We start from the raw sequence: 11942 nt of genomic DNA, 5'->3' as shown, positions 1-11942 counted from the left end.
TTCCACTAATCTTTAACTTTTGTGTAGAACTGTATGATTGTCAGAGAATGGAAATGTAAACTTAAACTCACCTCGATATTGGAGCTGAATTTTGGGAATCCCTAAGATGCTTTCATCATGTACTTTGCCATCTTGGTAGCACTGGGCTTACCCAGTTGATGATTTGATGATGAAATGTGTGTCTATCCGTCTGTTGCACAGTTTGACTCATTTATCCAGACAGAGAAGGCAGGATTTGTTGATTCCTCCTTTCTTAAATGACTCATAATTCCTTTACAGACATTACCACCATTCTCAAACAGTGTGGAACTGTGTATAAATTTCATATCCTGGAAATAGAGAAAGAGAGAGAGAGAGTAATCCCAGGTATATCAGGAATTGAAAAGTTTAGAACCTAGTTTAGAAAATATAAGAAAATCTGTGAAGCTGAAAAAGCACCGATTTATGATTAAATTATAAGCCGATATGTGATTCATGCTGAAATGTTATTGTAAGCATGTGTTTGTCAATCATCCTCATGTTCAGTTTCACCAAAGCATCTCAAAGTTAAGCAATGCTTTTTGGAAATACAGTTATATTATAAATTTGTTCTCACCTTGTTAAGAGAAATTTTGCTGAGTTCTGAATCACTAACTGTGCTTATTCAAAAGCATTTCCTTCTTTCTTTCTAGAAATCCAGAAGGCTCATCCCAGGAAGAGACAGACTCACAAGATTCTTCCACAGTCACAAGGACAGGCAAATACTGCTGCAGTACCAAAACATTCCTCACAGCCTGCCGGAGAACCAAAATGTCAATTTATTTTTCTCTAGTTCCTGCTGAACTTCTGGAGGACCGGCTGTTCCCTGAGCAAGGGCTGTCAGCAGGCTGCAGAGAAAATTTAAGATTTTTGGTGTATGTGCAAAGGAATGGGCCTCTTCACCATGTAAGAGCATGGCCTAGTGCTGAAGATACTACTTTATACTGAATGGGGCACCATGCCGCATGTTCAGCATTGGGTACTGCACCAGCTGGGAAACCAGGAGCCTTGCAAAGTCAAATACCAAAAGACATTTATCTTTGAGATAAGAGTGAGGTGATGGTTAATTAGCGATGTCGATAATCAGCGGGGCAATGTATTCTGAGTGACGGACACCAAAGGTGAAGCTGGGAGCTTTGGGTCGTGCTGAGATCACCTACAAAATATAAACACACGCACAAATTATATGAGAGAGAGACAGATAGAGAGATATACACACACATACATACAGCTTTAAGGGTAATTTGTAAATGGGGTGTGTGTGCGCGCATGTGTGTTTGTGTTTGCGAGGACCAAATGGCTTCACAAGTAGAGACAATTTTGACACTTTTTACCTTGCGGGGACATTTAGCTGGTCCTCACAAGTAAAACTGCTTATTTTTAACAGAAACAGCTTTTTTTCTTTTGTTTTGAAAAAAAAACAAAATCCCCTAAAGTTAATTAAGTTAAGGTTGGGGTTAAATTTGGCCACAGCATATATTATTTACAAGGCATATTATGATGTCATGTGATGATAAATCACAACAAAAATTTATGATGTTTTGAATTGATGAAATAAAAAAAAAAATCAATTGAGATTATTATCAGGTGGAGTAATTTCTTAGTTTTTCCTAGCTGTAACTGTTGTTTTGACAGCAGATGGCACAATAATGTAAAATACATATAAAAATAAAATGTGTGACTTCATCCTAGGCAGAAGACAGCTCTAATGCCCAGATAACTAGATTTAACAAGAAATCAGAGCTCTCTTTTTACAGACTACTGAAAGGTAAAGAAAAGAGAAGAAATGGAAGTAGCTGGTTTGTGTTTAAGCTGACTACAGCCTTCACAAATGTTCATAAAGGTTTATTAAGAACAGGACTATTTGTTATTAGTGATGCAGTGCCTAGGCACGCATAACTATTGTTCTGTTATTAGTGATGCAGTGCCTAGGCACGCATTAGTCTGGCTAACGCAACTTCAAAGCTCTGCGAGCATTGGTCTGGCAAAGATATTAAGCCCAACCATTTCCCAAAGCGTGTGGTTGACCCGCCTCCCTGAAATGCCTCAGTTTGCTACTGGTCAAAGCCAGAAAAGGCTGTGACAAAGCTTAAACCAATCACATCACTCTTTCCTCTGACGTATGTGACGCGACGGAAACTGCTTGAGTAACAGGAAGATAAATACCTCCAGGGCTGCTCTTTGCTCCGTTTTCAATGAGAACTTCCCGTTGAATGCTTTCAATACAGCATCTACCGCTGTGTCAAAGGCTTGCCGCTGCTCCATGTTCGTAATGTTTCTAGTGAATGAAGCGCTTACGGCATAGATTCTGTAAACAATCTATGGCTTCCGGTCGCAGTTCTACTACGTCACTGCCTTGAACACGCCTCTACCCAGGGCCGTTGGAGATGCTCAAAGTTGATTGGCTCCCGATTTTTCGGGAGCTTGGAAGAGCTGGAGATAGCTTGCCTTGCCAGACTAAGCTCGCAACAGGCCCCTGTGTTGTGTCACACTTAGGATGGGCGGGCCCAGGCTAGGCACGCATAACTATTGTTCTTCTGTGTGTTTCTTCTTATTATTAGAGAAGGAGTACCTAGGAATTTTTCATCTTCCGTACAAATTTTGATTTGTAATAATCCAATAACCGTACATCGCACACAGACAAGCAATATATCAAAACTTGCGGCTCAGTCGGACTCGGTGTGCTCTTACTTTGTTCATCATTCTGTGATTTTTTTCGCGACACAGTCGGGAAAAAAATCACCCAAAATTTCCCATTTATTTCTATGGAATTAATTGAAAAACACACTTTTTCAATGTTTTTCAAACATCCGCTGCTCTGGCATGCTTTCACCTACAGACATGATTCAAACTTTAAAACGTAGACAAACTTCTCCTCTGTGGATCTGGCATTCAACTTTTTTGCTAGGTTCTATACTTTTGGATCAGTCCCAGCTCAAACACCATGATCAAAACTGGAGAAATTCAGACTTTATAATGGATGTCTATTGCGTTTCACACCAGTGGGGCTCAGGAATTTAGAGTGTAGGCAGCCTGAAAAAAAAGCTCAAACTTTCTCATTTTAACTGTGTTTTCAGCCACAATTTTCACTCTACACACATAATTTTCTCAAAAGTGGTAGTCACACTTGTCCTGATTCACACAATGTCTCTACCTAAACGACAGGATTTACAGTTTTTGAATTAGAAGCCTCAAAGTAACAAGAGGACAGCCACTCTGCCTCATTGACTCCCATTATAAACCTGGCAGTGCTTTTACTGCAAAATCAGAAAAGTCACTCGTTTTTAACTTGCTCTATTGTCCTCATTTTTTACACTACAGACAAAAAAAATTACATCAACGTGTTCATCAGAGCCTTGTAGTGCTCAATGTGAAAGAACTTTGTGAATATCTCCTTCCGTTTCCGTGTAAATCCCCGTTGTTTGGAGGGAGCACTCTGAGAAAATCCTTCACTTTCTGTGTGCCACTCTGTGTCTCTGCGCTCAGCGCGCGCGGGTGGGGGAGGGGCTGCTCGCTTTCTCTCTCTCACACACACACACACACAGGAGGGAGGGGCTGTTCCCTCTCATGCCCCTTTTCCACCAAAGCAGTTCCAGGGCTGGTTCGGGGCCAGTGCTTAGTTTGGAAGCGGGTTTTCTGTTTCCATTGACAAAGAACTGGCTCTGGGGCCGGAAAAAACGGTTCCAGGCTAGCACCAACTCTCTGCTGGGCCAGAGGAAAGAACCGCTTACGTCAGAGGGGGGGCGGAGTTGTTAAGACCGACAACAATAACAAGACCGCGAAAGATCGCCATTTTTAAGCAACGAGAAGCAGCAGCTGTACAAACGCGAAGTCATCCATTATTATTATTGTTGTTGCTGCTGCTGCTTCTTCTGTTGTTTTTATTTCGATATTCGCGCCAAGGTTTATGCAAACGTAGCGACCTAACTGATGTATACAGCGACGTAATGACGTATACAACGACGTAACTGACGTATACAGCGACGTAATGACGTGTCTTCTCTTAGCACCGCAAGCTATGGAAAAGCAAACTGATTCTCAGCTGGCTCGCAAGTTGAACGAGTTGTGAACCAGCACCAGCACTGGCCCCGAACCAGCCCTGGAACTGATTTGATGGAAAAGGGGCATCAGAGAGACACAGGCTTATAGCCTCATGGCAAGACACACACTCACACAGTTCAGTGCAGTTCCTGCAAAAGCGTCTGCTACGCGCACTGCATCACTCTCACAATTTCCCACAGGGGAATTGTCTCTAGTTAACTTTTTACATTTCTATGAAAAGGAATATTTTAGTTCATAGAATATTATATTTTACTCTTTATGAATGTGGGAAAATAATTATTGTTGGTTCTTAAGTAAATGGAAAAAAGTTTTTTGTTGTTTAACAAAAGGAATATTGTTGATAAAGAATTGGAAAATAAATGTTGCATTTATGGCAATAGAAAACTTTTTTTTTTTTCAAAGGCATTGTGGGAAGATTTGTCAACCCAGAATCATGATTCCTTGCATGCCAATAAGCTGTATTAATAATTATGTCAATCAAAAGTCCTCGGAAAAGACAGTAAAATAAATGAGTGACGTACCTGCTCTGGATAGTGAGCTCCAGGCCCTGGCTTTTGGGTTTTATCGCCCGGGAAGTTGTTGCGGCCAAGAATGCTGTACTCTGCAGATTTTGATCTGTAAACGTTTGTATCTACAACTCTGTAAGTCCCAGGACCTGGAGTCTAAGAGAAGCAGAGGAATTTATTATCATAAAAAATAAGTGTGAAAGTGTCGACCTCCTGCATTTCTTTTATGCGTTTTTCAAGCGATTCTTACTTTCTTCAAGTCTTCATAGAAGGTGCCTATTTTGCTGCGGCCACTGAGGGAAATGTTTGGGGCAGATCTTTTACACACTGATACTGGCCCCACCACTGGGGGAAGCATGTACGCAGCAGGCCCTGAGTGGAGGAAAAACAGAATCAGTGCATGCTCGGTGATAATAAACTGCACCTGCTGTGTGATTCTGAAGTGCAGTGTATACCTGGTGTTGGGTCTTTTTGGAACAAATTGGTCCTTGCAGACAGTGAGTATGCAGGGGAAGAATGAAAGGTTTTCAACGCTGCTTTCTCAGGGCGATAACTCCCTGCAAAAATTAAAACCAAATGGTCTCTTGGATCTTTATTTTGAGACTTTTTTTAAGCTACACTATATTGCATGTAAGTGGCTATATGTGTATATGCATGTGTTCCCACCTGGTCCTGGGGTCTGGAAGGGCTGAAGGTCTCTGGGTCGACTGTATAGCGAATACGCAGGATTGCCATGACATCCATTTCTAGTGATATTCGAGGGGATGAGGTAGGCAGGTCCAGGTGTGCAGCTTTCTCTGAATTGCAGATGCCGTATTCCAAAGCTATACGCAGGAGCTTTCCATTTCCGTGGGTCATGCTCATTTACACCTCATCTCATCTCATCTCATTATCTCTAGCCGCTTTATCCTGTTCTACAGGGTCGCAGGCAAGCTGGAGCCTATCCCTGATTAACAAAAAGCACATCTGGAAATAACTTGCAATCAACTCAGAAAAGGTACTTAAACTCTATCATTCCTTGTTGCTGGGGTAGTGCAATCAAGCATACACCTTTTGTACCTTCAGTATATCCTACTACTGCTACCACCACTAATAATAATAATAATAATAATAATAATAATAATAATAATAATAATCTCATCTCATTATCTCTAGCCGCTTTATCCTTCTACAGGGTCGCAGGCAAGCTGGAGCCTATCCCAGCTGACTACGGGCGAAAGGCGGGGTACACCCTGGACAAATCGCCAGGTCATCACAGGGCTGACACATAGACACACAACCATTCACACTCACACCTACGGTCAATTTAGAGAGTCACCAGTTAACCTAACCTGCATGTCTTTGGACTGTGGGGGAAACTAGAGCACCCGGAGGAAACCCACGCGGACACGGGGAGAACATGCAAACTCCGCACAGAAAGGCCCTCGCCGGCCACGGGGCTCGAACCCGGACCTTCTTGCTGTGAGGCGACAGCGCTAACCACTACACCACCGTGCTGCCCATAATAATAATAATAATAATTAAAAAATGTGAAAACTGCCATGGTTGAGATCCTTAACCTTCTGCTTAGTTGTTATTACATTATTAGTTGTTATTGTGTGTGTATATATAATATATGTTATTACACAAAAATTAGTTGGATATGTGCTGATAGCCGACAAGGTGCGTAGTGCCGATATCAGCTGGGCAAAGTATTTGGTGAGGGATGGTAGGAGATAGATGTATGTGCAGAAGGTTTATAGTATAAAAATAGGAATTAGGCAAACAATACAAAACGGGAGGCAAAATCGTAAATGGTGTAACAAGCTCAGGACAGAACTTGGACTCTGGACTGGACATGGACTCCGGACTGAACGTGGAATCAAGCATGGGCTCAAGATCTGGATAGGACTTGGGTTTCAGCCTGGACATAGGCTTGAGCTCTGGACAGGACTTGGGCTCTGGACCAGGCTTGGGCTTTGGACTGGACATTGGTTCAAGCTCTGGACAGGACTTGGGCTTTGGACTGGACATAGGCTCCTGACTGGACATAGGCTCGAGCTCTGGATTGGACTTGGGCTCAAGCTCTGGACTGGACCTGGACTTGGGCTCTGGACTGGGCTTGGGTTCTGGACTGGACATGGGCTCTGTTTGAGCACCGCTCTTGTGCTGGTCGGAGCCCGACAGCGTGGCAATGACATCTTCATAGCCAGGCAGCAGCGGGATAACGTCTTTATAGCTGGGCGGTTGGGGGGGGGGATGTCTTCATAGCTAGGCGGCGGTGGGATGACAACATCTTCATAGCCGGGCGGCGGCGGGACAACAACGTCTTCATAGAAGTCTAGGGCAGAGATCCGCCCCATCGGCCTTTCGTGCCGGTTCAGGAACTGGCTCTGTGTCTGACTCTGGTTCGAGCACTCGCTCTGGCATTGGCTCTGGTTCTGGCACTTGCTCTCGCACTGGCTCTGACCCTGGTGCAGGTTCTGGTGCTAGCACTGGTGCTGGCTCTGGTTCAGGTGCTGGCTCCTGCTCTGGCTCGAGCACTGGCTCTAGCTTTGGTTCAGGCACTGGCTCTGGCACTGGCTTTTGCTCTTGCTCTGTTTCAGGCACTGGCTCTGGCTCCAGCTCAGGTTCAGGCACTGGCTCATGCTCTGATGCTGGCTTGGGTGCTGGCTCTGGGACTAGCTTTGGAACAGGCTATAGGAGTGGCTCTGGAGCAATGGCCTCCTCTGCTGTTGATGCATCAGTCTTTGGAAGGAGATTAGGCTTAATGGCCTCCTCTGCTGCCACTGCATTGGCCTCCAATGTAGTAACCACACACACACACACACACACACACACACACACACACACACACACACACAAAAAAAATTCATGGGGGTCCTCCTTCTCCAAGGCCTCATAGAGGTACCAGAGCATGACATGAAAAGCCTGCAAGCGATGGTGGCATGGATGAGGTAATCGGCCCATCTGTGTGCTCTCATGAAGTAATCGGCCCATCAGCATGCTCGTTCCATGAGCCAGGAAATCATGCAGCTGACTCAGGCAGGTTCTGGAGGCTTGGGCTCCTCCAGTTCAGCATAGAAAAAGGCACATTGCAGGCTGAATCCCTTTGGGTGATATTCCTCTCCATCGTAGGATGCTAGAGCGTCTATTCAAAGACGCTGTGGGAAAAATATAGCTAGGGGCTGAGGCATGGAAATGCAGGAATGGCGTAGAGCAAGCTGATTGACTTCTGCTACATCCGTATGTTGGCAAAGTATTCTGTCAACTGGGCAAAGTATTCGGTCAGGGATGGTAGGAGATGGATGTACGTGCAGAAGGTGATAATCACCTCGTCCGGGACGGAGTCCACAAGGGGGCGAGATATTGTTTTCAGTCTGGTTTCTTTGTTTTTTTGTAAACGATATTACGGGAAAATGGCTGGACCAATCTTCATGAAACTTTCAGGATAGATGGGCATTAGTCTCAAATAGAACCACCAACATTTTGGGGGTCATCCGGTCAAGGTCTTTATGGCTACTGTCTCATATAGAGGTGGTAGCCACCATGTCATCGTGCTGTAAGAATGTAAGAGTGTAACAATAGCGCACTGCGCATACATGTGTTCCGATTAAAATGACTGGTGAGTGTATACAATTCGGTTCACCATTCGAAATAAATGGACTAGACAAAAGAAAATCGCTTTCAGACATGTTTATGCTTATTATAGAGGTAAAGTGTGTTCCTATTTTAAAATATACTCCAGGTTGTCCCCCTTTCCTCGCGTTCTTTGGCCAGTGGTCTCATGTGTGATGTAGATGTGACGCACTTCCAAGTTGTTACGGGAAGTTGTCGAAAAGAGTATTGAGACCACTGAGCTCTAGCACCGGGCCTTTTCCAGGAAATAAAGAGTTTTGGTCATGGTGACAGCGGTGTGTATGTCAGCCTCAGTTCGGAGGTTTCAGATTTGAAAACTGTAAGAGGTAACAGCAGAATAATATAAAGTACAGACACTTGGTATATTTTACTTCTGTGATTTTTAAATTGTTCATTTTTGGATTACGGTTCGTTTTTGTGGCTACTGCCTCATTATATTATATATATATATATATATATATATATATATATATATATATATATATATATATATATATATATATACACTCTCTCTCTCTCATATGCTATATTCACTGTATGGACATGGTATCAGAAAACAATTTTATTATTGTTATATTATTATTAATAATTTTATTATAAAAGCAGAAATTAGGCAAACAATCCAAAACGGCAGGCAAAATCGTAAACGGTGTAACAAGCACATGGTCAGGCGAGGCACAAACAGAGTATCACAGGCAAAAGCAGAATCAAAGACTAAGGACAAGAATCAGGAAACCAATATAAAACCATGGCTCAGTAATATGTCAACAACGCAATACTTCACAAACTGAGTGTGCATATCAAATCCTTATATAGGCGCACTGATTGGGTCTTAATCCTGTGCAGGTGTGAGTCAACTTGGAGTGCACGCTGTCCGGAGCGTACCGTACCTGTGAGTCCACATGTTGCGTGTGCCAATGCACACAAGTGTGACAGCCCAGTTGGCTATAAGCCATATATGACGGAAGTGAGTGGAAAAACTGTATTATTCTATCCACATTCACTGGATTTTGAGAAACAAAGCATTTTTAGTTTTATTTTTTGCAAATTTGATAAATAAAAACTTTGTACAAAATCTCATCTCATCTCATTATCTCTAGCCGCTTTATCCTTCTACAGGGTCGCAGGCAAGCTGGAGCCTATCCCAGCTGACTACGGGCGAAAGGCGGGGTACACCCTGGACAAGTCGCCAGGTCATCACAGGGCTGACACATAGACATAGACAACCATTCACACCTACGGTCAATTTAGAGTCACCAGTTAACCTAACCTGCATGTCTTTGGACTGTGGGGGAAACCGGAGCACCCGGAGAAAACCCATGCGGACACGGGGAGAACATGCAAACTCCATACAGAAAGGCCCTCGCCGGCCACGGGGCTCGAACCCAGGACCTTCTTGCTGTGAGGCGACAGCGCTAACCACTACACCACCGTGCCGCCCATTATTATTATTATTATTATTATTATTATTATTATCATCATTTTTTTAAAGGGACACTATATCCACATTTTCAGGTGAAATATATGAAGGGGAGTCAAATGAAAATCTTATCGGTGTTATAAAATTGTATTGAGCACAATGGTCCAGAAGTGCATTTCTATTTTCGCAACAATTTTGATTGCTTGGTTGTTTACCTGTAGCCACTGGGAGGGCATACTTGGGCCCGGGGCCTTTGTACAGCGCAGCAATTGGACCTCTTGGCCTGTGAGGCCTCCAGGAACCAACCCACACATCACGACTGCTCATAACTCGCTCTGCAGAAGACCAACAAATCAGACACACATTCCAAAATTAGTATTCTCCTCAATTAACACTTTTGTCAGAATAAGATATTTCACTCATCCTGGGTTCAGAATAAATATGAAGGTGAGTTCCTATCCTATCCCAACATTCACACTGAAGACCAGAGACAGCAAGGAACCCCTGAATGCAATGCTGTCATAACAAAAAGGATTGTGACGTACACGAGGACGCAGTAATAAAAATAACGTCTATTCTTAACATAATTAATCTGAATTAATTTGTAGAACTGAAATGTAACACAAATTATATTACATATTAACTTTAAAGTCGTCGAAATATCCTCTAAACACAACCAACCCAAGTAATTATATTACATTTAGACTCTCTTTACACTGCAGATTTTGCCATCTATTGACATGTTTAACGACTAGCCTGTTTTTTTTTTAAATACTATTCACGACACTCAATTTAATTCAGAGAACTTGCTCGAACAGAAAAAAAACTTACGTTGTGCTTTTTTTCCGAAGAAAAAAGAACAAGAGTCAAGTGCTGAAATGCAAGTGATCGTTCCTTTATATATGACGTTCCTTTACAGTTAAAAGGGCGGATCTACTGTGGTGACGTGGGGGGGCGGGGCACCCAAAAGTAATCTCTTGCCACCCTAGTCCCACACTAATTTTACATATTAAAACATTGTTTATTAAAAACATTCATATTAACTATTTGAGCAATGCTAGCTGCAATTCATCATTGAATATAATTTCTAAAATTGAAGCTGTGACATAATGTGACCCCTCTTCCTTGAAAAATGGTTCAGTCCATTGCGTCCCAGCCTGACGTTTTTTGTTGTCAGGGGCAACCGACGCTCCGAGCTGTGATTGGTGGAAGACCGCATTTTGAATCGACACTGTGGAGCACGCGGGCTTTTCAGATTTCAGCACAGACTGTCGATTGTCACACAGTGGAAATTGCTTAAAGGTAAGTGTTATTAGCCCAGTAAATCATGCAAAACAAGGTTTAAATTATTCACCACGATGTGCAGGGAAACTCTCAGTTGATGTGTATCATTTAACATTGTTTTGCACTACAGTATGGACCCTTTTCACGTGACGTCACGACAAACGCGGCCGCCATTTTGGACATGTACTACCAGTAGTTTACCACAGCCAGCACTGAGGAACGGCAGCAAAGAAAGTGTTTATTTTCAGCAAGACTTCCATCATGCCACTATGTTGTTGTGCACCTGGATGTAGTAACCATCAACAAACAAGGCAAGGGTTATCATTTTATCGGATCCCGGTAGATGCTGACCGACGGAGAAGATGGATAGCGGCATACCAGCGCTTGTGTAGTGACCACTTTGTTGGAGGTAAGACGAATAAAATTAGCCAGAAAAGGCATTACATTGCTGTTAACATTCCATTCTAGTTTACTGTAATTATGATCTAGCAGCTATTTACACCGGATCCAGTGTAAATAGCCGCCGGAGCCAACGTCCGAGGTTCCGGAGCGCGCTCGCTCGCGGCCCGGCCGGCGGCCGCGGAGCCGACGCGCGCTCACTCGCGGCCCGGCCGGAGCCGGCGGCCGCGGAGCCGGCGCGCGCTCGCTCGCGGCCCGGCCGGACGTTGGCTCCAGCAACTATTTACACTGGATCCGGTGTAAATAGCTGCCAGATCATAATTATAGTAAACTAGTAAATACAGTTTTCTGCATCTCGCTCCTTTTTCTTTTATGTTTGTCGCCTTCCTCGCATTCAAACCGATTTGAGCCGAAGTCCACTACATGTCCAAAATGGCGGTCGTGTTTACGAAGGTCACGTGACTGAAAAGGGTCCATAGACATAGGCGGTCTTTCCATTGGGCAAAGTCGGGCAATTGCCCTGAGCCTCGTCCAATCAGGGGCCTCGTCGTAACACTGTGCGTGCGCGGCCATCTTGGAAGTCACTCGCTCCAGAGCGCTCATAGAGTACACATCATAGAGTACACATCATAGAG

General features: G+C 43.7%; 1 protein-coding gene across 1 annotated transcript; it reads right to left on the bottom strand.

Moving 5' to 3' along the window:
* Nucleotides 1-1081: 1081 nt before the first annotated feature.
* Nucleotides 1082-9951, bottom strand: LOC132887417 (ciliary microtubule associated protein 1B-like). The gene is made up of 6 exons (XM_060922892.1): nt 9840-9951; nt 5253-5456; nt 5042-5143; nt 4837-4958; nt 4602-4742; nt 1082-1174 (listed from the first exon to the last, which is right to left on the bottom strand). The coding sequence occupies exons 1-6, from the start codon at nt 9949-9951 to the stop codon at nt 1082-1084; spliced, it is 774 nt and encodes a 257-aa protein (XP_060778875.1).
* Between the last annotated feature and the right edge of the window lie 1991 nt (nt 9952-11942).

The sequence above is a fragment of the Neoarius graeffei genome, chromosome 6 (genome assembly GCF_027579695.1).
Source record: "Neoarius graeffei isolate fNeoGra1 chromosome 6, fNeoGra1.pri, whole genome shotgun sequence".
NCBI classification, from domain to species: Eukaryota; Metazoa; Chordata; class Actinopteri; order Siluriformes; family Ariidae; genus Neoarius; species Neoarius graeffei.
This window is presented reverse-complemented; position numbering and strand designations above follow the sequence as displayed.

Excerpts from the sequence above, each read along its gene's own strand:
- LOC132887417 (XM_060922892.1), bottom strand. The coding sequence starts at position 9,951 with ATGAGCAGTCGTGATGTGTGGGTTGGTTCCTGGAGGCCTCACAGGCCA. Across the intron at positions 4,743-4,836 it reads TCTATGAAGACTTGAAGAAA|ACTCCAGGTCCTGGGACTTA; the intron begins GTAAGAATCGCT and ends TGCTTCTCTTAG. Across the intron at positions 1,175-4,601 it reads GAGCTCACTATCCAGAGCAG|GTGATCTCAGCACGACCCAA; the intron begins GTACGTCACTCA and ends TATATTTTGTAG.